The sequence below is a fragment of the Rhopilema esculentum genome, chromosome 6 (genome assembly GCF_057945365.1).
Source record: "Rhopilema esculentum isolate cy_ngs chromosome 6, ASM5794536v1, whole genome shotgun sequence".
In the NCBI taxonomy this organism is placed as follows: domain Eukaryota; kingdom Metazoa; phylum Cnidaria; class Scyphozoa; order Rhizostomeae; family Rhizostomatidae; genus Rhopilema; species Rhopilema esculentum.
The window spans coordinates 6967396-6988371 of record NC_142820.1 but is presented as its reverse complement, the minus strand read 5'-3'; the positions used below and the strand labels follow the sequence as shown (position 1 = coordinate 6988371).

At 37.6% G+C, this 20976-nt stretch overlaps 2 protein-coding genes and 1 non-coding gene across 4 annotated transcripts; 2 read left to right on the top strand and 1 right to left on the bottom strand.

Annotated features, from left to right (window-relative positions):
• The first annotated feature begins 1403 nt into the window (after positions 1–1403).
• Positions 1404–1535, top strand: LOC135686952 (U11 spliceosomal RNA). Its single transcript, XR_010516130.2, has one exon. It is a non-coding gene; the product is annotated as a U11 spliceosomal RNA (small nuclear RNA).
• A 420-nt stretch (positions 1536–1955) lies between these two features.
• Positions 1956–19597, bottom strand: LOC135686426 (protein SGT1 homolog). The gene is made up of 11 exons (XM_089109099.1): positions 19395–19597; positions 17672–17720; positions 17053–17143; positions 16436–16505; positions 14550–14620; positions 7002–7055; positions 5921–6008; positions 4308–4404; positions 3877–3984; positions 2924–3011; positions 1956–2553 (listed from the first exon to the last, which is right to left on the bottom strand). Exons 1-11 carry the CDS (start codon positions 19415–19417, stop codon positions 2246–2248), a joined length of 1047 nt encoding a protein of 348 aa, XP_088965225.1. The 5' UTR covers positions 19418–19597; the 3' UTR covers positions 1956–2245.
• Positions 12052–13786, top strand: LOC148960110 (uncharacterized). 2 transcript variants are annotated; one of them, XR_016143858.1, is made up of 2 exons: positions 12052–13118; positions 13434–13786. XR_016143858.1 is itself a non-coding variant. In XM_089109100.1 (2 exons), exons 1-2 carry the CDS (start codon positions 12952–12954, stop codon positions 13675–13677), a joined length of 411 nt encoding a protein of 136 aa, XP_088965226.1. In that variant the 5' UTR covers positions 12736–12951; the 3' UTR covers positions 13678–13786. The 2 variants fall into 2 exon arrangements, 1 of the variants encoding a protein (XP_088965226.1); XM_089109100.1 differs by having other exon boundaries at positions 12736–13118.
• Positions 19598–20976: the final 1379 nt, after the last annotated feature.

Sequence of the window (20976 nt, the reverse complement as noted above, 5' to 3'; positions counted from 1 at the left end):
ATATTTTTCGGGAATACTTTCTTCTAAAAAACAAGTTTATTTGCTCCTAAATGATGGCAAAAAAAGAGAATTGAATTTAGTTTGTGAATAAAAGTCATATTTGTCGAAAAATAAACAATTTCAGGACAGATCGATTTTTGGTAAAATAGTAAGGCTTTAGGCTTAGAAAGTTTGTCAATTTTTAATGGTTTTTTTCTTCTGAAAACCAATCTACTTTCTTCTAAATGACCAGAATAATCAAGAATTGAATTTAGCCCTGGAATATAAGTCGAGTTTTTCGAGAAAAAAAGCATGATTAGTTGCATCAATTTTTGATGAAAAAGTAAGGCTATAGGCTTATCAAATTTGTTAAATATTTTTCGGGAATACTTTCTTCTAAAAACAAGTTTATTTGCTCCTAAATGATGGCAAAAAAAGAGAATTGAATTTAGTTTGTGAATAAAAGTCATATTTGTCGAAAAATAAACAATTTCAAGACAGATCGATTTTTGGTAAAATAGTAAGGCTTTAGGCTTAGAAAGTTTGTCAATTTTTAATGGTTTTTTTCTTCTGAAAACCAATCTACTTTCTTCTAAATGACCAGAATAATCAAGAATTGAATTTAGCCCTGGAATATAAGTCGAGTTTTTCGAGAAAAAAAGCATGATTAGTTGCATCAATTTTTGATGAAAAAGTAAGGCTATAGGCTTATCAAATTTGTAAAATATTTTTCGGGAATACTTTCTTCTAAAAAACAAGTTTATTTGCTCCTAAATGATGGCAAAAAAAGAGAATTGAATTTAGTTTGTGAATGAAAGCCATATTTTTTCAAAAAAAAAACAATTTTAAGTTTGATCGATTTTCGATAAAATAGTGAGGCTATAGGCTATTATGAAAAAATATCTATATAAACTGAATGAAGAAGAGTTTAGATTTGATTTGGAATGTAAGTCGCATTTTTCGAAAAATCAAAGAACTGTTCATAATGATGTATTTTCTCATAAAAATTTAGAACACTTCTATTAAATAGAGAACATTTAAAATTCTTGTTAGATTTTAATCGAAAAATCTAGAATTCTCATCCCTTCTATAAATTTTCTCATCTATGGCACTGCTTATGACCGCGGGTTAGAATAATACAAAGATAGGAAATGTTCGTTATTTGACGTCCTGTATTTCGTGGAGCCCCTTTTTTGGTTCTAACGAGGCATTGTTACATTCCTTCCTTCAACTTGATTTTGTTCCATGCATCCCAGTGTTCAGATAGGTAAAACAAGAAATCAAAAAAAGGCTTTGTTAAAATATTCTTCATCCCTCGATGACCTACACTGATGGTTTTATACGCATGCGCCAAATGGCAGAGGTCCCTCATTTGGAGACATTGACAGCTAAGAATTGGCAGGTGCGGCCACCTATCATCATTTGAAAAGGGCATCTGCCGTCAATGGCACGGGGAGGCGCCCCGTGGGGCGCACCCCGCGGAATCGCCATCATGAGATTTCGGATGCATAATTTTTATAACCAGGAGCAGTTGATCTCAAAGGATCGGCGCTCCTCCTACAAAACACGAGATAAATATGTATAGGGTACCAAAGTGCGACGAGAGCAGTATAAAAAACCTCGCAATATGCAAAATTAGTTAGATATGATCATAATTGGGCGAGGCATGGCCAATGTAAGGTTTAAAGTTTGCTAACGCATTACTGTTAATTTCACCTATAAAATCAGCACGTAGGCACAAAATTTTTTGCAAGATATGTTTTATCATAGACGTAACATGCTGTTCTACTGGAGAGGGGGTCATGAACAGCAGCGCAACCCTTTACTAGGAGGGACCTCGTAAAAATTTTATCCAATAACAATAGCATGAAGTAGAAAGGGATCCTTTTTTGGCATTAGAAAAGGGAGCTCAGCCTTCTTTGCACCTTCAAGTAGCGAACGGCGCACGGAGCAAACACAATAAAGAAAAACAATAATTTATAAACATTTCAAATGCCGTTCTCCTGGCAATGAAAGGAAACTTGGATTGAATTTCTACAACTGTAAGTTTCATGAAGATAATTAATGGTGCTTCAAAACATATTTCAGATGACAAAAAAATCAATGTGAAGTAGTCTGCAAGATAGCTTACGTCTTCATAAAAATTTGTACAAAACTCTGAAACTTTTCAGCAAGCGAGACTGAAGATGCATGAAAATCGACGAAGCACAATCAAGTACCAGTGGGTTACTAATTGCTGGATCATTTCTACGAAAGTTGTCTTCTTTCAAAACTCATATTTCTTGAACTCCATGCCATCAGGGGGTTTACAATCAACCTTTTTAGCGCCTATGTCCTTCCAATTCGTACTCAACACTGTTCCCCCTGATTCCTGAAAGCTTTTGTTCATTGCTCTTTTCGTGTCTTCATCTGCATTCGCATAAATTTTCTGGAAAAGTTCGTTCAAGGCAGCCTCGCCTTCTTTCTTATCTTCAGTTTCGTCCTTCTCAATTTTGGCAGCAAGTTTGTCCCAGTCTTGGTGCCGCTTTGATGACGTAGGGTACTGTCGCGTGGAAGATTCATTTGTCGCCGAATCTGTTTTTACAGGGATGGTAACAGTAAACAGTCAACAATGGTACAATCAAAAGCTGAAAATTCTAAAATACTTATGAAACCTCAATGGAGCTACTACAAAAAAAGCTTTAACTTAAGGAAATCTTCCTGAACCTTGCTTTGAAACAGACATACTTGTCAGAAATGTAGGGGAAAAGTAAATGTATCGTTAACTTCAGCCATAAACCTTAATATAAGCAAGGAATGCGATGGTTGATTTTCGAAAATCGATGTTAGTGATAGCCCATGTTACTGAGACTGCACCATACTAGTTGTTAACTACGAAATAAAAACATTCTCTTGTCAAAGATAAACTTGACAACCCAACGAGTGACACCCATACATAGCTTACCTTTATCTAATTTGGCAAAAACAGGTTCGTTTTTATTTTCAAGAGAATTCCAACGCATTCCTTCAGTTTTTTTCATTTTCACCTCGATCTGAAAAAGAGAAAAAACATAATCATTCTGAATGTTATCCACAGTATTACATCACCACTGCCAATAAGTTGCAATAAGCTACAGGGTTGGTAGATTATTACGCATACTCAAAGCCAAAAAATTGGCAAACATGTAAATAAAATCTATATCAGAAAGCCAAAATTTTCGTAATTCAGAAAGAAAAAAGCAAAATGTAACATTTATGTCACATTAGCAAAATTATTTGAAACTTATGCCTACTTCAAGGTTTCTGCATCCCTCTACTGAATACATAGCAGCTGATTTGCAGTTTACACAAGGCGAATAAAAATCAGCCCAAACAAATCATGAATGTACCAGTAGCACTTCTAGACATGCAAATAAATGCATAGCCATATAGCACTAATTGAGGCTGCCCATTTTCAAACAGTGTGCGAGTCTCTTTGTTACCCCAAGTTTAAGCTGTTTCTTACGGTTCCCTTTATTATTTCTAGCTTCTGTGTCACCCAATAATTTTATAGCTGCAAAGTTTTACACGAACAAATTGTTGTGAAAAATGAAGAAAGTATTCACTTCTTTCGCTTTTAACGATATTTTTATCTGTCTTTTATTGTTGCCAGAAAATTTCTACGCTTTCTTGGGTTCTCTTTTGGTCTTAAATGACCAATTTATAAGATTTGAACCCAGTCCTCTTCCCGTCAGTCACTGTGTTGACAACACCTTCCATATTTCGATACACAATGCACTTGCCCACGACAGTTAATCAGTTCGGAGTTGGTATAAAAGGAAAACGTCAATCTATGCTATCTCTGGCTCAGAATCTTGTCTCTATAACAGATTATGCTTATAAAGAGAACCTGGTGGGACTGTAATAGGGTTGGCTTACCTTTGTTGAAAGAATACGAGTAATGCAGTCCTGTGGTACTATTGGATGGGCAAGGTTCAATTCCCAGTTGTAGTCTTGTGAGCTTGAAAGCTTCACTGCTATACTGACCTGTAAATATTCAAGTAGATAAAAAGCTTGTCTTTGCAGCTAAATGGAATGTTACCTACAACAGGTTTTTTCCAATTGCTCCATTAACATAATTAAAAGAACTTAAAAAAGGTTGTTACTTTTGCCCTTGATTGATGCAAAATCTCTGGCTACAGTAATTTCTTCAATGAATCTAGGATAAGACCAATCCCCCTAGCCGATTTTCCTTTGACAAGCTGCATAGTAAATAAAAAAATACCGTGAAAACTATTGAAGATTACAAATGAAATGTCTAGTCTTAGCATAAAAAGGCAAAATTTGTTGGAAAATATGAAAGTACAAACATTTTGCTTCCCAAACTCGACTTCAACATCCTCTTTCTTGCGGTTTTTCACCATCAGAGTAAGGACAACATTAGTTTCAGTTTGATACCAGTCGTGCCTTTAAATAAAGATGAAAGACATGACACAACTAAACAAACAAGCAATTGACAAGACGTTCATACCAAGATCCAAATTTGATAATGGAATATTTTAACAGAGATTTAGATTGACTAGTCAAAGTATAATCAAACAGAAACTTCTGGGTTAGGTAACAACTTCACTCACCAGAGTCACTACTTATAGCTATAAGGTCATTAATTGTTCTATAAGTTCTATAAGGTCATTAGTTTATAGTTGCTTGTGTTTCTGAGACCTCATTTCTTAAATCTATAGAGTTAGCAGATGGCCCGAGAGCCTATAACTGAACCCTAACAATAAAGGGAAGAGAAGGGAATAATTTTATTTTTTGACGGTATGGGAAGGTAATGGTTTTGAATGAAGGCAGGTAGGAAGGGAGTAAAGCGCTGCAAAGTTTTCAAGATCTGGTAAGGAAGAATGAGCTGTGGGACAGAGTTCTTTAATTGTGCAAACAGACATGATTAGGGAGGGCACTAGAAACCTATCTATACTGCATACGTTTCTCAGGGGACTGTAGATCTCTGATACCCGTGGTAGAGTCTTAATAAAATTGAGAGATCGGCGACACAGCGCCGACAAAAAAGATGTGGAACGGAGGTGAGGTTGCAGTTGTTGATTAGACGAATGGCTTTGGATTGGATTTTGTGATGGAGACAAAAGGACGATTTAGGTGCACCACTCTTAATAGAAGGGCAGCATTCTAAAGAAGGACCGATCTGAGACCTACAAATTGTTAAAAGTTGTGAAGGTGAGAAAAATCCACGTGCGCTAGAGAGGAGACTAAGATTTTTAAAAGAATATGAAGCAATAGCGAAAAAGGTGAGAATTCTAAAAAAGGTTGGATGATAAAGAAAGGCATAGTTGTGAAAGAGAAGTAGAAATGCCCAAAGCAGTACCATTCATGGAAACAGGAGGGAAGCCAGGGTTGCGTTTATCTGAAACAATAACCTGTTTGGTATTAGTTTGGTTGAACCTAACGAGATTGTCTTTACCCTTCTTCTGAATTATTGCCAGGCTATCAGTGGGAAGAAATATAAAAATGTTTCTTTGAATCATGTTGAGAATCAAAAGTGAAAGAAGAGCTCAGATAAGCACAAAGAACAAATACTTGTAGCGGTGAAAGATAATAGATCCTTGATGAGAAGGACGAACAAAACAGAGGCGTTGACAGCGCCCAGTGGAACACCAATCTAATGAATCATAAAAAGACTAGGTCTGGTATTCTCTGCTGTCTAGAAAAAAATCAGTCAAAGTTCAGATGTTTGGCTTCAGCAATCAGCGAAAAAGCAGTTAACTTTGTATAAACGCTTGCTTTTAGGATGTCTGGCTGAAACAAGTTACAGTAAGTCTCCTTTATTTCTTTCCATAGACAAAAACCCTCAGCACTGTCAGCTTCAGAAGTTGTTTGAGAAAATTTTCCCCTCATCTCCACTTTGCCAATGCTAAAATGAATGGTCACTAAAATGAAATTTACAGAAGATTCTAAAGCATCTCACTTAACGGAGTTAGCTGCAGCATGCTTTTCTTCCATATTTTTCTCTGATGCAACAGCTTCGTTTGTCACTTTACTTTCTGCATTGTTTGCTACAAAACATGTTAGCAAAGTTTAAGACCCCTGTTTACATGGAAAATGGGACTGATCCAGTTTGGGATTGATCTCATTTGGGATCGATCCCAAAATTTCGCAAAAGTATACACGGGATCGATCCCAAAATAAATTGTGTTTAAATATAAAATGTCAGTAATAATATTTTCTGTAAAGCATGTTTAGGTAGCATGAAGAATTGTGGCTTATCCATACGTCAAGCAAGTACAAGTATTTATTGACAGTGTATACATGAGAGGCATAGATTAAAGTCTGAGATACCATAAAAGCTCTATTAAGCCCCCTCTCATTTAAGCCCCCCTTTCATTTAAATACCCCTTTTATTTAAGCCCTCCTTTTCAAACCCAAGTATAAAATAAGCTCCCTTTCTCTATCGAGCCCCCTGTTTTAGCTCCCGATATCAAACGAAAGAAAAAATGCGCATTGAGTGGGTCTTTTGATAGGTTTGATGATGATAATACGACCGTGTGCACTAGATACAGCCCATGAAAAGATTTACTAGTGCACCTTAGAAGTCAGTCAAAATTTGTTTAGAAGATGAAGCCCCCTCTCTTTTAAGCCCCCCTCTCTTTTAAGTCAGTCAAAATTTGTTTAGAATATGTCTCAGGGGTTACAAATTGATCCTGTTGGCTCTGATTAACATGAGAACATCATAATTGATTGATTTATGAAACTCTCTAAGCTACTGGCGAAGGTTTTTGAGAATATTTGTATGACATTTTCATAACAGAAATGTATAAGGGCCTTTTGTATAAAAGCATTCAAATTGAATCATTAATAAGCCCCGCTCTAATAAGCCCCCCCTCTCTAATAAGCCCCCTCTCTTTTAAGCTTTCCCTCTAGGACTGAAAATATAAATAAGTCCCTGGGGGCTTAATACAGCTTTTACGGTAACTAAAAGATGTTTCTGAGAGTTCTCATGCAAAACTGTCTAAGAAGGTTTAAAAAATACAGAGACGTATAACACTAACCCGCTATTTCGGCATCACATTTCTTTATCCAATCTACTGCTTCTTTGTTTTCAGCTAAAAATTGAAAATTCATTTGATTTAAAATATGTACACTTCAGAATAGAGAGAAATGCGAATACGTTAAAGCTCTATTAAGCCCCCCGGGGGCTTTTTCAGTTTTGCCAGTCCAGGGGGGCTTGAAAGAGAGAGGGCTTATTAGAGTAGGGGGGCTTACTAATAATTCAATGTAAAAAATGTTATAAAAAAGCCCTTATTAATTTATTGTTATGAGAATGTTATAAAAATTTTCTCAAAAACATTGCTAGTAGTGAGGGAAAAAGCCATAACAATCGTGCATTTAGTGAAGAAAGCATGAAAATTGGCATACCTATAGATTTTGACATGCTGAAAACGATGAGATCGGGACCCCACCTGTAAATTACCCCAAAAAGCTATTTTTAGATGATGATACTCGGACCCAGTCCTCCTCAACTAATTCTACCAATTTTACACCACACTTCCATATTAATAGCATACAGAGTTGTATAAGTGTATAATCAGGCATGAAAATGCAATAATATTGTTATTTCAAAATGAATTGCCACCAAATTCTATTTTTAGATGGGGTTCTTGGTCCCAGACCTCCAGGAAAGGTGCTGATCATTTTTCTGTAGTACCCGGGAGCGAAATACTAAAATTACTAATTTCACAGAGATTAAGATCCTCATAACGATGAAAGCAATTCCTCAAATTTCATATTAGGCCCGCAGTCTATTTTTAGAAAGAGGTACTTGGACCCAGACCTCTACAAAATTTTCAAAAACAATGCGTCAAGTCATAAAAGTTAATTGAGAGGGGAATTCATTCAAATCATTAAATTGTACCAAAAAGCTTTTTCAGAATGGGGTAGAGCAGTTTTTCTATCAATTTATCTTTATGTATGCAATGGATGGACAATTTCGATTTTCGCGATACAGAAGCTGAATCCGTAGTTAACAGCTGAAAGCAATCTGTAAGCGTTGCTTTTGGATTTCCAGAAACGTGGTATAATTACTGATCTGATCAGTTGCGTTGATGCATGTAGAAGATCCTTTGTCTTAAGAACGCGCGAGCATGCTACCCTTGAAGTGAGATACCTGGTAAAAAGAAAAGCCTGATCTTATCAAGATACAGGGGCGCGTGGCATGGTATGAGTAGGGGATATTTTGACATGACTGTAAGCAGAAAGTAGTCAGAACGGTTCCAAAAAGTGTCATGTCCGGAAAGAGGTTTGAGCTCTTGGACGTACCCGATCACTTTGATAGATGTCAGACTGATAGAGAAATAGACTGGAATCTCTGTTTTCTGTGTCAAGGAGTCGATCAAACTGCGCTCGTGTGTCCAGCGAATGTTACTAGAGCTGATGCTAGTCAAGGATATCTTGCTGTAATAGAAAACCTTAGACGTTTTGAGGAGATAGGGCAGCTACCGTCATCTCTGAAGCGAAGGTTCCAAAATCCGAATCTCTTAGATAATTTTGTTCAATACCAAGCAAAGTTTCATAAAAGTTGTAGAAATCGTTACGACAATTATCATTACAACAGGGTATGTAGAAAAAGGCGCGTTGATGAAAGCAGCCAGGAACAAGGTTCCACTGTGACTTTAAAAACTCGATCTCAGTATACTGCAGATAATTTTCAACCAACGTGCATATTATGTGATGAGCATGATTCCGACAAAAACTTGCACCATGCGCGCACACTTGGCTTGGATAAAAGAATTCGCGATGCGGCCATTCTGTTATCGGACGACAAGCTTCTTGCTAGACTCCGTGAAGGTGACTTGGTCGCAATTGAGGCTCGTTACCACAAGAACTGTTTGACCATTCTAGGAAATAGAGTACGAGCCATAAAATCTTCTAAACCTGCAGCAGATGTTGAGTACGAAATTATTTACGGAGTCGTTTTAGCGGAAATAGTCTCCTACATACAAGAATGCTGCAGTGTTGCAGAAACAATCCCAGTTTTCAAACTAAGTGCTTTGAAAACTCTTTTTTGCAAGCGCCTTGTCGAATATGGTGCATCTGAAGAATATAAGAGCAAGATTCACAGCACTCGCCTCAAGGAGAAAATTATTGAGCTACTTCCAGAACTGAGTGAGCATAAGAAAGGAAGAGAAATACTCTTGACTTTGAAGGAAGAGACGGGATCAGCAATATTCGATTCGTGCTCGTTTAGCGGAGAGGATGATGGTAGATGCCTTGCAAGAGCAGCCAAAATAATTAGAAAACAAATGTTTGCTGACGATAAGGAAGAACCAAAACATGAAGCATCAGTTCCGGCCTCACTTTATAGCTTAGTAAGAATGATCCTGGGTGTTTCGGTGATTGGAGGGGAGCCTTGTGAATTGAGCAACAGTAGAGCTGCGACATCTATCTCTCAGTTGATTCGGTTTAATACAATCAGAAAAGAAAAGAAGCATAATGGCATTGTTGAAAAAATACGGCACATGAAAGCTGACGAAACACCATTTCCTCTCTATATTGGATTGATGATACACAGCAAAACGCGAAAAAAGGGCTTGGTAGTAAACCTTGCAAAGCATGGAATAAGCGTCCCGTACAATCGCGTGCAAAATTTCGAACTAGCGGTTACAAAACAGTTGTGTAAAATTTACAGAGAAAACGGCGTAGTTTGCCCACCAAGTATCCAGAATGGTATGTTCACGTCTGCAGCGATCGGCAACATTGACCACAATCCATCTTCATCTACAGCATTGAGTGCTTTCCATGGTACCAGTATCTCAATTTTCCAACATCCGAAAATCATGAGAGGGCAGACACAACTGCAATTGGAGAATGATATCGAGAAGAGCAGTGTTCCCTTAGAGCTGCCAAGCTACTATACTGAAATATGCCCAACAAAATCGAAAATACCGGAATATCCACTACAGAGAACAAACACTGAAGATTATAGCAATAACGCGCAAAAATTGCTTGAAGATAATGGCTGGTTGCAAAATTTGCACTGCTGGGAGAGTTCAGAGGTAGAAATTCCTTTGTTCGAAAGAGTTTCTTGGTCGGCATACAATGCAAAGAAGCTGGAACGAAACGAAGCACTTCCGACAACACTTTCAACGCTCTTGCCACTTCTGAAAGAGTCTATCACGTCGACGGCCACAGTTGCCCATACAATGAAGATAGTTAAGCTCATATTACAGCATGTGAATCCTGGACAGATTCCTGTAATGACAGCGGATCAGCCAGTATACGCGATTTCAAAGCAAGTGCAATGGCTCTACCCCGAGCTTTATGGTGAGGGTAAGCTATTAATGATGATGGGTGCCTTGCATATCGAAATGTGCCTTCTCTCAACCATTGGTGATTGGCTTGATGGGAGCGGTTGGGTTGAACTTTTAGTAAAATCCAACATCAGCACGCCAGGAAGAATCGAAAGTATGATTCAAGGCAAGCAAGTTAAGCGTTGCCGTTACGTTCACCAAGTGACATGTGCTGCACTCTACCTCCAACTTGGCGATGTCTACAAATGCTCAGGTTCATCATTAACACTGCAAGATTGGATCGAGAGCAAGCGGGCAAAATCACCACAGTTTCACTACTGGGCCACAGTTATTGAATTGGAAGTGTTACTCTTAAATTTAGTCCAGAGTCTACGTGAATCAAACTTTTCCATGTTTGTACAGACTCTTCAAGAAATTGTGCCATGGGTATTTGCACTAGATCACACTAACTATGCAATACTACTCCAACTGTTGCTATGCACGGTGGCTTCCTATCTTTATTCAAGACCTAAAGATGCTTTCCTCTAGACATCCTTCAATTCACAAAGAATTTATGGAAGGGAACTTTACAGAACTTTACAACTTGGCGATGTCTACAAATGCTCAGGTTCATCATTAACACTGCAAGATTGGATCGAGAGCAAGCGGGCAAAATCACCACAGTTTCACTACTGGGCCACAGTTATTGAATTGGAAGTGTTACTCTTAAATTTAGTCCAGAGTCTACGTGAATCAAACTTTTCCATGTTTGTACAGACTCTTCAAGAAATTGTGCCATGGGTATTTGCACTAGATCACACTAACTATGCAATACTACTCCAACTGTTGCTATGCACGGTGGCTTCCTATCTTTATTCAAGACCTAAAGATGCTTTCCTCTAGACATCCTTCAATTCACAAAGAATTTATGGAAGGGAACTTTACAGTAAGAAAGACAAGAAAGGCCTTTTCAACTATTGCTGAAGATCAAGCTCATGAGCAGAATAACAAAGTTATAAAAATTGACGGTGGAGCGATCGGCATTCTTGACAACGAAACCGCTCTACTGAAATGGATGGTTGGGGGACCGGAAATTGCCCGGTTAGTTAACGAATTTAAGCATTACGACGAACAGAGTGAGGACGAAGACAAAACTCCAAAGGAAGAGTTGCCACATCATGAAGACTCAAATTCTTTTGAAAAGCGTTTTCGAAAAGATGTTGCATCGCTCAAAGCAACGTTGTCAGAGATAGGGAATCCATTCGATGAAGGTGATATTCTATTTCAAATAATGACAAAGAATGTCATGGCTGATCCTTCAATCAAGTCAGTACAAAACGCTAAAAAGATCGGAGAGGCACAGTATCAAGCTTACGTCACAGAGAGACTGCTGACTTGCAAGAAATCAATCTACGAAGTTATACCGAAAAACAAACTCTCTCTATTTCGCAACAAGAATGCAGTGAAATTCTCAAAAGGTATATTGAAGGTGGTTTCTCTTCAGCAGGACCGAAAGCTCTATGCATCACTCTATGTTGCTTGTCAATCAAGGAACGGTGATCTGGCTGACTTCTTTGCTCACGAGAATCATGCTTATCCACCAGCAATATCTGAATATGGAAAGCTACGTAAAGGCAATAAAGCTGATTTCCTTGCATGTTTAGAAAGACACGAATCATCAGACGTTGACGAACCAACTGGTGTAACTGCAAAGATAATAGATGGGGCAGCAATGGTTCAGTTTTCAAAGCCAAATCAGGTCAAAACATTCGGTGAATATAGCAAGGAAGTCTTTCGTAAAGCTGGCTTTAGAGAATTTTCCACCAATGGCATGCAGCGAGTCGATGTCGTCTTTGACAGATACATAAGTGGTAGCCTGAAATCAGAAACGAGAGAAGGGCGAGGTTCTGGAATTCGAATCCTTGTTAATGAAGCCACTCCTGTCTGGAAAAATTGGCAAAAATTTCTTAGAAATGACGAAAACAAAAGGGAGCTGTTTCATTTGCTGGCTGTCGATTTGACAAGCGAATCCTTGACAAGTTGTGTCGTAGTTGCTACAGATTCTGAAGAAGTGCTATCATCAGAAGCAACAGATCTTACGTTTTTAACTCCTTGCAACCACGAAGAGGCGGACACACGCATTTTCCTGCACGTCAAACATTGCGCTGATTCCGGTCATAGCAAAGTCGCTATAAGAACTGTCGACACAGATGTTGTTGTTATCGCCATCTCATGTTTTCATTCACTAGAGGTTGAGGAATTATGGATAGAGTTTGGCGTCAGGAAATCAAGACGGTGGTTACCAGTTCACTCGTATGTACATGCTTTGGGACAAGACGTTTGCAAAGGCCTTCCATTTTGGTATGCATTCACTGGCTGTGACACTGTGTCGTCATTTTCTGGAAAAGGAAAGAAAATAGCTTGGAACACCTGGAAAGCTTTTCCTGAGGCCACGGATACCTTTGCAAGATAAGTTCTTTAAGTGACTAAATTTTCTTTTTGATAGTATAGTTTCTAGCTTTCTGTCACAGAGATACAAGAGAACTTCAGAGCAAAGAACATTCTTCTGGGATTGCTGAATAAACTCTTGTTTAAAGATTTATCTACAGATTTATTGTATCTAAAGAAGTGCATTTGTTTGCTATTTAAATTCATCCCATTTTTCAGATTGTCGAATGGTGAGAATGGCCAACCTAGGGATATTGATGTCAAGATGATAGAGCGCTTCGTGGTATTGATGTACCAAAGAACGTCTTCACTCAGCGACGTAAACGAGTGTCGCCGACATTTGTTCACCAAGAAGGGTTGCCCAAGTGAAAGTTTGCCACCAACAAGTGATGCACTTCTTCAACATACAAGACGGGCTATTTTCCAAGCTGGGTAAGTATTGAAAGACTATTCACGTTGAAGTTTGCAGAAGCATGTATTGGTAACATTGGGCGACCTGCCTTCCTTGAAGGCGAAAAAAGCTTTGGATAGTAGACCAATTCTTGAAGGTTCTTGAAGCTCCTTTTTGCTTTCACTTCATCAAACATTTCTTTGGTTCTGTTCCTTAACAAAACTTACTTCATACAAACTCAATAGTCATTGTGAAAACCAACTTTCATTGTTCGACCCAAACAGCAAATTCAGACTCGATATGCTTCCAAATATTCTGGAAGGGAATGGCACTAAGATTTTGCTCTTTCCTTAAAGGTTTGTCTGGTATCAATCAACGGTGAAAACGCAGCATCTACCTCCAATTGTAGAATGGGGTTGGAATGAAAATGTGTCACCTTTATGGATGGTTGTCCCGGAAGCCTCAAAAGCATGCCAGGAGCTAATCAAATGTGGATGTAGGCAGAAATGTTCGACACGATGTAAATGCAGACAGTTTGGTTTGGAATGCACGGAATTGTGCATGTGCAATGGGCAGTGCCTCGAAGAATTAGACATTTGAACTTTCAATTTGAACTAATTTTCCTTTGACAATGAAATTTTCGCGCTTGATGAACAATTAATCGTTAGTAGAGGTCTGGATCCAAGTAACTCTTTCTAAAAATAGACTGCGGGCCTAATATGAAAGTTGAGAAAGTTGGAGGTCTGGGACCAAGAACCCCATCTAAAAATAGAATATGGGGGCAATTCATTTTGAAATAACAATATTATTGCATTTTCATGCCTGATTATACACTTTTACAACTCTGTATGCTTTTAATATGGAAGTGTGGTGTAAAATTGGTAGAATTAGTTGAGGAGGACTGGGTCCGAGTATCATCATCTAAAAATAGCTTTTTGGGGTACTTTACAGGTGGGGTCCCGATCTCATCGTTTTCAGCATGTCAAAATCTATAGGTATGCCAATTTTCATGCTTTCTTCACTAAATGCACGATTGTTATGAAATCTGCCACTGGTTGCCCTCACTATAGCAGCTTCGAAAGTTTCTTAAAATCAATCAATCATAAGGTCCTCATCTTCCTCGGAGTCACCAGAATCAGTTGATAACCTTTGGGACATATTCTGAACAAATTTCGACTGACTTCTAACGGGCTTCTAAGGCACACAAGTTTATATTTACATGGGCCGTATTTCTCGTAATCACTTCCGTCAAAAAACCTACTAAATTAATATGTTTTCTTTGTTTGACATCAGGGGCTTAAGAGGGGGCTTAAGAGAGAGAGGGGGTTTAAAAAAAGACGGGGGCTTATTTTAAATGTTTGCTTGATTACGGGGGGCTTTAAAGAGAGGAAGATTAAAAGAAAGGGGGGCTTCATAGAGCATTACGGTATATTCAAAGTAAAAAAAAATAAAAAAGCATAAATTAACCTTACCATCTAAAGCTGATAAACTTTGAAATGCTTCTTTTGAGCTTTTATACTCTTTTAAGTGGAATTTTGCAATCCTAGAGAAGATGGAGAAAGGTTGCTTTGTGTAACTTTTAAAAGTTTTCTTTGGGTTACATAAAAACCAAAGAGCAAAAGGCAGCGGCAGCTCTTGGAGGAATTGTGAATGCGTGTCATGCATGAACTTCATTTTTAGGGCACATCGCCTCAAGGGCTGAAATCATCGGGGACCCCGAGATAGGGTCACCAAATATGCTAGGCCTTTAGACTCAGGCTGTTTGTTTAAAGTAAACAAATATGCTTCTTGATTTCTGGTATTGGCTATAAACATCTGCTTCCGAAAAGCAAGCATTTGCAAGGCCTGTCTTTTCTATAAAAGAAAAACAGTTTTCACTTTCTAAATCACCTATCTATTAAGAGAGCAATTTCAAAAAGAGACTGAGGTAGGATCTCAACTTTGTCACAGTGGAACAACAAAACACAGCTTGGAAATTTCGGAATTTAGAAACAACTATGCAGACTACAATGTTTCAAAAAAAGAGCTTCAGTTGCATTTTCTGAGTTTGATTTCAACTTTCGGTTGCTTTGTAAGGAATTCAAACAATTTTGACACCAAAGCACAAAGTCAGTATCTCTGAATTCACCATAAGGAAAACCCTCAAGCAAAGAAAAGTTTTTTTATTGGAAATATTTTGCAGGTACACATATCATCAAAGCTCAATTTTCGTGTTTTCAAATCATGGATATTGTTCAGAAACAGAAGAAGCTCGAAAATTTTTTGCAATTCATATCTCAATTACAATTCCTTGATAAATTTTCTATTATTTACTGCTTGAACTGTAGGCTTAGAACTTTCTGTTATTTGTTACAGCTGTTTGGTCATTTTTTGGCGAAGGGTGCAATACTTTCGGATCGTAAGTCTAAAAACCTAAGAGAATTTCGGGGCATAACTCCCTATGAATGTATGATAAACCAATGATGAAATTTTCATACATTTGGAAAAGAAATTACTGCTTGATTTTTCTCAACAACGTATTCCAAAATGGCATTTGATTTATGATGCTTCTAAAATTGTCAGTGTTCAATGGGCTCCGATGCAGGATGGAAAGGGGGCGGGTCAAGGGAAAATTTAGCAATCCCAACAAAAGATTTTGAAAAAGCTCTCTTGTTTTGCAAAAAGTGGGGGGGGGGCATGCCCTGTGCTAATTTCCTTCTTCATCAAACACACTTTACTTTCCGTCTATACTTTCGCTGTCGATCAATACTTCAGACTCTACTTCTGCATATCGAGGCAAAAACAAACATGTGCACGTCGTGCTCGAGACAAAAGACAGAATGTTGCTCTTGCTTGCCTCGTTTCTGTTTCGTTTCCAAACTGGGCGGAGATTGTAAAAAGATGAGGGGAAAAGACAATATATTCAAAAACCACGCTGGGGCAAAAAGAAGCAATAAAAGTGCGACCTAAACAAAATTTCCTTATCTGCCTGGCGGATATGCTGGCAGCCATAAATTTGCCGGACAAAATCTGCTTTTTTGAAGATTGAGGGAAGGGGTGCAACACCCCCATACCCCCAGCAGTTTCGCCCCTGCCTACCCCAACAACAGAATTGACCCATAAGAGAGCACAAGTTGAGAACAAACGTTAGGAAGATGGTTTCTGGCACGTCTTTTTCTAGTTTTAAAAAACGTGGTTAGTAGGATCTTTAACAAAGAATCTAAACTTATAGAAAACAGGCAATTGAAATTATGATGGACATTGAATATTATTTATGTACATGAATATAAAACTAATTCTGGGAAATCTTTGACGGTCCTGAGCCACACTTGTACCAGCATATGGGCTGCCACTAGCAGTAAAAATATTGAAAACCTACCCCAGCCTTAGATGTGCTTTTTGATTGTTGGCATCTAATTTGATAGATTGTTCTGCATCACTGGCTGAGCCTAAAACATAATAAATTTCAAAAGTTATAGAAAGCAGGGCTGGTCATTAAAAGCAAGCCATAGCTCTTATTTTTCTCCAGATTCCTCTCAAATATAAGATGGGAAGCTGTAGATTATCTTCTCAAGTGCTAAAAAGACAAATTGCTCTCATTGAAAAAATTCCTTTTTATAGGAAAATTATAAATACCATATGTTTGATCATGTTTGAAATGAATTTCAATGGAAGTTCTAGCCACAATATTTTAAAGAAAAAGTAGATTTCCCTTCCTTTATTACCCTCAAAATTCCAAAATGCCAATTGGCAGTCAATAAAGGTAAAATATAAGAATTTTGAGAGTTTCCCCCCTAATGGCAAACTCAAAGTATAATCCTAGACTAGCTATACAAATTAATACTTATTCGCTGAAAAGAGAAGTACCTTAATGAAGCAGCTGATCTTGGAAAATGAGCTAGTTTCAGAATTCAGCAATATTATTTCAATATCTCACTTGTAATTAAACATAGTAATAGAAAATCGCATAGAAAAAAGGCATAGAAAAAGGCATACTTGCATAGTCCTCTAATTTTGCATGACAGATTGATCTCTTGAGGTAATAAGAAGAATTTTCAGGTTCCAGGCTGATTGCTTCTGAATATTTCTGTAACAACATGTGGTACTATCAGTACTGGAAATAAGTGTATTGAGAAAATAATCTGATGTTCATTAGCTTGTGGAACTCTGTTCTAACAGACAAATTATAGACATACAGGCAGACCATGTCACATAATTTTGTCTATATCTTGCCCTTAAATCACACAGGCTGTGCTAGACCATTTTGGTACACATTTTAACAAGCAACCTCACAATGATAAACCCTTAATTAGATATTAAGGCTCTAAATAAAATCCTAAATATGAGTGTTCAAGAAATTAATCTCGAAAGCTAGAAACATATGCATTGAGAGTCTAGATCTTCATAAAAATTTAAATATCATACAGATTCTTTGCAAATGTTAGTTCTTCTGACATTTGCAAACTGAATTACTTTGCTAACATTAAACATAATTGAATGCATTCCTTTAACATTGCATTCCTGTTGCAAAATTGTCCAAGAAAAACAGTATATTTTTCAAGAGGCTGAAAAAGCAATTTATTTCCACCTATATCTATAACATGCAACCAGTTACCTCTTTGGCAAGGCCATACTCTTCATCCACAAAAGCATCATTGCCAAGGCTTTAAATACAAAAAAGAACCCAAATTCTATTTGTCAAACCAAAAAGCCATAGAACTTAAAGTTTAATTCAAATGATAATTATCATATCTTGACACATTTATTATTTGACATGGATGATTTATCTCTTAAGGGAACAACAATTAGCAAGTATGATTGGATGCGAGGAGGATCAAGTCTCTATTTTTGAGCACAGGGTTAATAGGAAAATCAAAGGCAAAGAAAAATCATGTACATTTCTCCATTTTTCATAAAGAAAAAAATACATTTCTCCATTTCTAAAATTCATGTACAATTATGAACACATGCGAAGAACTATCTACTTAAAGTTTCCAAGCTTTCTTGGGGTTAGTCCTTTTCTAAAAGTGGAATGACAGATATATATAGAGATATTAAGTTGGCACCATGGAATCAGGGAAGTGGTGGAAAGGGATTCCATCCTTAAAAATGGGCAACAAATGTGAACTTGGGTTGTTTCTTCCATCTATTTTTCATTCATAAAAAATTTTAATTTACATTTGCCTAATCAAGCTTGACACATAACGGACTTGCACATATTGACAATAAGCAAACCTGAAGAAGTAGACCACAAAAATTATGTGCACTGGGAATTTTATATGGTACATCCTCGCCAGAAATGTTTTGATACAGAACACCTGAGATTTTGTTTTGAGTCTTCTGCAAACTGGAATTACTAAAAATTTTTGCACTATTTAAACCTTATACTATTGCTCACATTTTCTGTTATTAAACAATCAAAGAAACAATATGAAAAATATTCATAGGCCAAAAAAAGCAATAGTAATTGCTATAAAATCAGAACCGTTGATTGAGGCTTCTGAGATGCTGGTTAATATAGCTCTCAGGTTGAAAAACATATCAAAAACAAAGTTAGCAGACCCATAATTATTAGCAAAAATGTGTTGATATTGACTCAAAAATATCAAAAAACAAAATCTTGTTGTTGAGCACAAAAAGACTGGTAATTTGGACTGTTTCCAATAATCAGTATAAACACATCTCTTCTTTTATTCCGGTTTGTGATGTTGGTATGTATTAATACATACCAACTAGTTAGTTAACTAATTAGTTAAAACCCATAAGAATCAAAAGGTTTATCGCTAAATCATCCTGGGTCGCAACACGAATGTTGTTTAGAGCAACAAAAGTTGTTTGAAGCAAAAACATTTTTTAAAGTTTGCAGGACAATTTCAGACTTGTTAAGTTTCTTATTTAATCTAAATTCACGAAGACAAACGAAATATCTCCAGATTTGATTGAATGAAACGTCATTTTCTTGGCCTAGACCAACGGCTATACATATTTCTCGTATCGATACAGTGTCTGTACAAATGCAGAGTTATAATTGTTGCCAATTCGATTTTTGGTAAATGCATCCAGAAAATACAATTTATCGACTTTATTGAAGCAACGGAATATCATCTGTCATCATCCCAATGAGCAAAATAGACTAAAACGTACATTTTCCCTTTCTTGGTTTGTTTACAAAACAGTCATGTACAGCCCTCTTAAGGCTATCCACCTTTTCTCCTAACAAAATATCTGTCAAGACAAAGTGTATAAAATAAATTGTTTAAAACTTAAGGCAACATTGAATTCCTAATTAAAATTAATTGTTTTCTAAACGCAGAAAAAACCCTTCTAATGTTGCTTACCCAAACTGTTTTGCACCCGCCATTTTTCTCCTTGCAAAAAGATGAGGACAGCCTCCTTTTGGAAAGTTCTGGAAATTTCAGGAACTCCTCTCCCGAGGTCCGTAGTAAAAGTAACCAGTTGGGGCAACCAAATCTACTTGGGCCCACTCCAAACGATTTTTTGCGTCTGGATCATCTAATTTGCATAACAGAGGCTGTTTTGCATTCAGCCCATGCCAACGTCATTTTGGCAGGGTCGCACTCAGTGGCGGATCAAGGGGGGGGGCAGCTAGGGGCAGTTGTCCCTCCCTCACCGAGTTGAAGCAAGTCTGGCGCTCCTTTTCAGGAAATCGTGCGCCCCTTTTGAAAAATGATAATCAGGTGCAAAAGTTACTGAGACTTAAAAGTTAATTTACTTCAAGAATTATCTCAAAGTGGATAGAGAACCTACTGTCAGTAGTTAGAGTCTGAAATTGCTGTATACTGTTTATACTCGTCACCAATATTGGAAAATTTTTCAGCGCCCCCACTACCAACTGCCCCTCATTCGAATTTGCTCTGGATCCGCCCCTGATCGCACTAACATTTTTAGAGCCCCCGGGCCCAGGCAGAGACCCCGGGCCTCTATCGTGAAGTGTGGATGTCCGAGCATTTTTTTGTAGAAACTGAGATGTGAGAAATTTCACGAGTTATTGAAAAATTAATTGAAAGCTGAAACTCTGTAGCTACAAAATATGCAATCAATGAGTCGAGAAATGCCTTTATCAAAATGTATCACAAATTCATTTTTCACAATTCATGCATCAAATTAGAATTTTTTGCTCAATTTTTGACTCGTAAGTATGCGTCCTAAATCATAACAAAACGTCTCGATTTACTTACTACCCGAGGCGGCACCACAGTTGCCGCAGAAGGGTGAAACAGGTACCATGGAGAAGTGGGGGGGGGAGGGGGCTTCGGAGGCTATAGCTCCCCACTTTTCGCCGAAATGCAAACAAAAATTACCAATGAATCACCACTCAAGCCATGTTTTATTCGGTTTTAGCCCCCCCCCCCCACTTTTTTAGATCCTCCACTTTTCTCAACTCTCCGCGGTGCCTGTGAAACATTTTCGCATATGATTGATTCCAGTACACTCTTTGAAGCAATTTTGCCCATACAATATAATTGCCTATATAACAAAATCTCTCACATCGTATGGTTGGGACAAATTCTTGATATCGAGACAAATCAGATATCAATGACTGGGGGTTGTGAATAAAGACGAAGTCAATCAGTCCTCCATTCGCTCCGCCAAGTCCTCAGCTTTACCGCTCATTTTAGACCGTCGAAGCATTTGCCAACAAGTTTCTACATACACTTTTTTGAAAAATTTAGCAAAAACTTCCTTTCGGATTCCATTCAGTGCAAAACTGACACAAACTGACATTCAGCAGACAAACTGACAAACTGACTAGCATTACAACCGCTTTCTTTTACTTCTTCGACAATCTATTCAAGCACAAATTGGGCTGTTTTTGTCACTTTTTTGGTGTTTTTCCACCCAAGAGATTTTTACCTTTTCCATTACTTTCGAAAGCGCTCTCGATCATGACCACTTGAT

Bases quoted from the DNA above. Each gene is read 5' to 3' on its own strand.
- LOC148960110 (XM_089109100.1), top strand. From the start codon at position 12,952: ATGATAGAGCGCTTCGTGGTATTGATGTACCAAAGAACGTCTTCACTC. The intron at 13,119-13,433 runs GTAAGTATTGAA...CTTTCCTTAAAG, and splicing joins CGGGCTATTTTCCAAGCTGG to GTTTGTCTGGTATCAATCAA.
- LOC135686426 (XM_089109099.1), bottom strand. From the start codon at position 19,417: ATGGCGGGTGCAAAACAGTTTGG. The intron at 17,721-19,394 runs GTAAGCAACATT...TTGTATTTAAAG, and splicing joins GCGGGTGCAAAACAGTTTGG to CCTTGGCAATGATGCTTTTG. The intron at 16,506-17,052 runs GTATGCCTTTTT...ATTATGTTTTAG, and splicing joins AAAATTAGAGGACTATGCAA to GCTCAGCCAGTGATGCAGAA.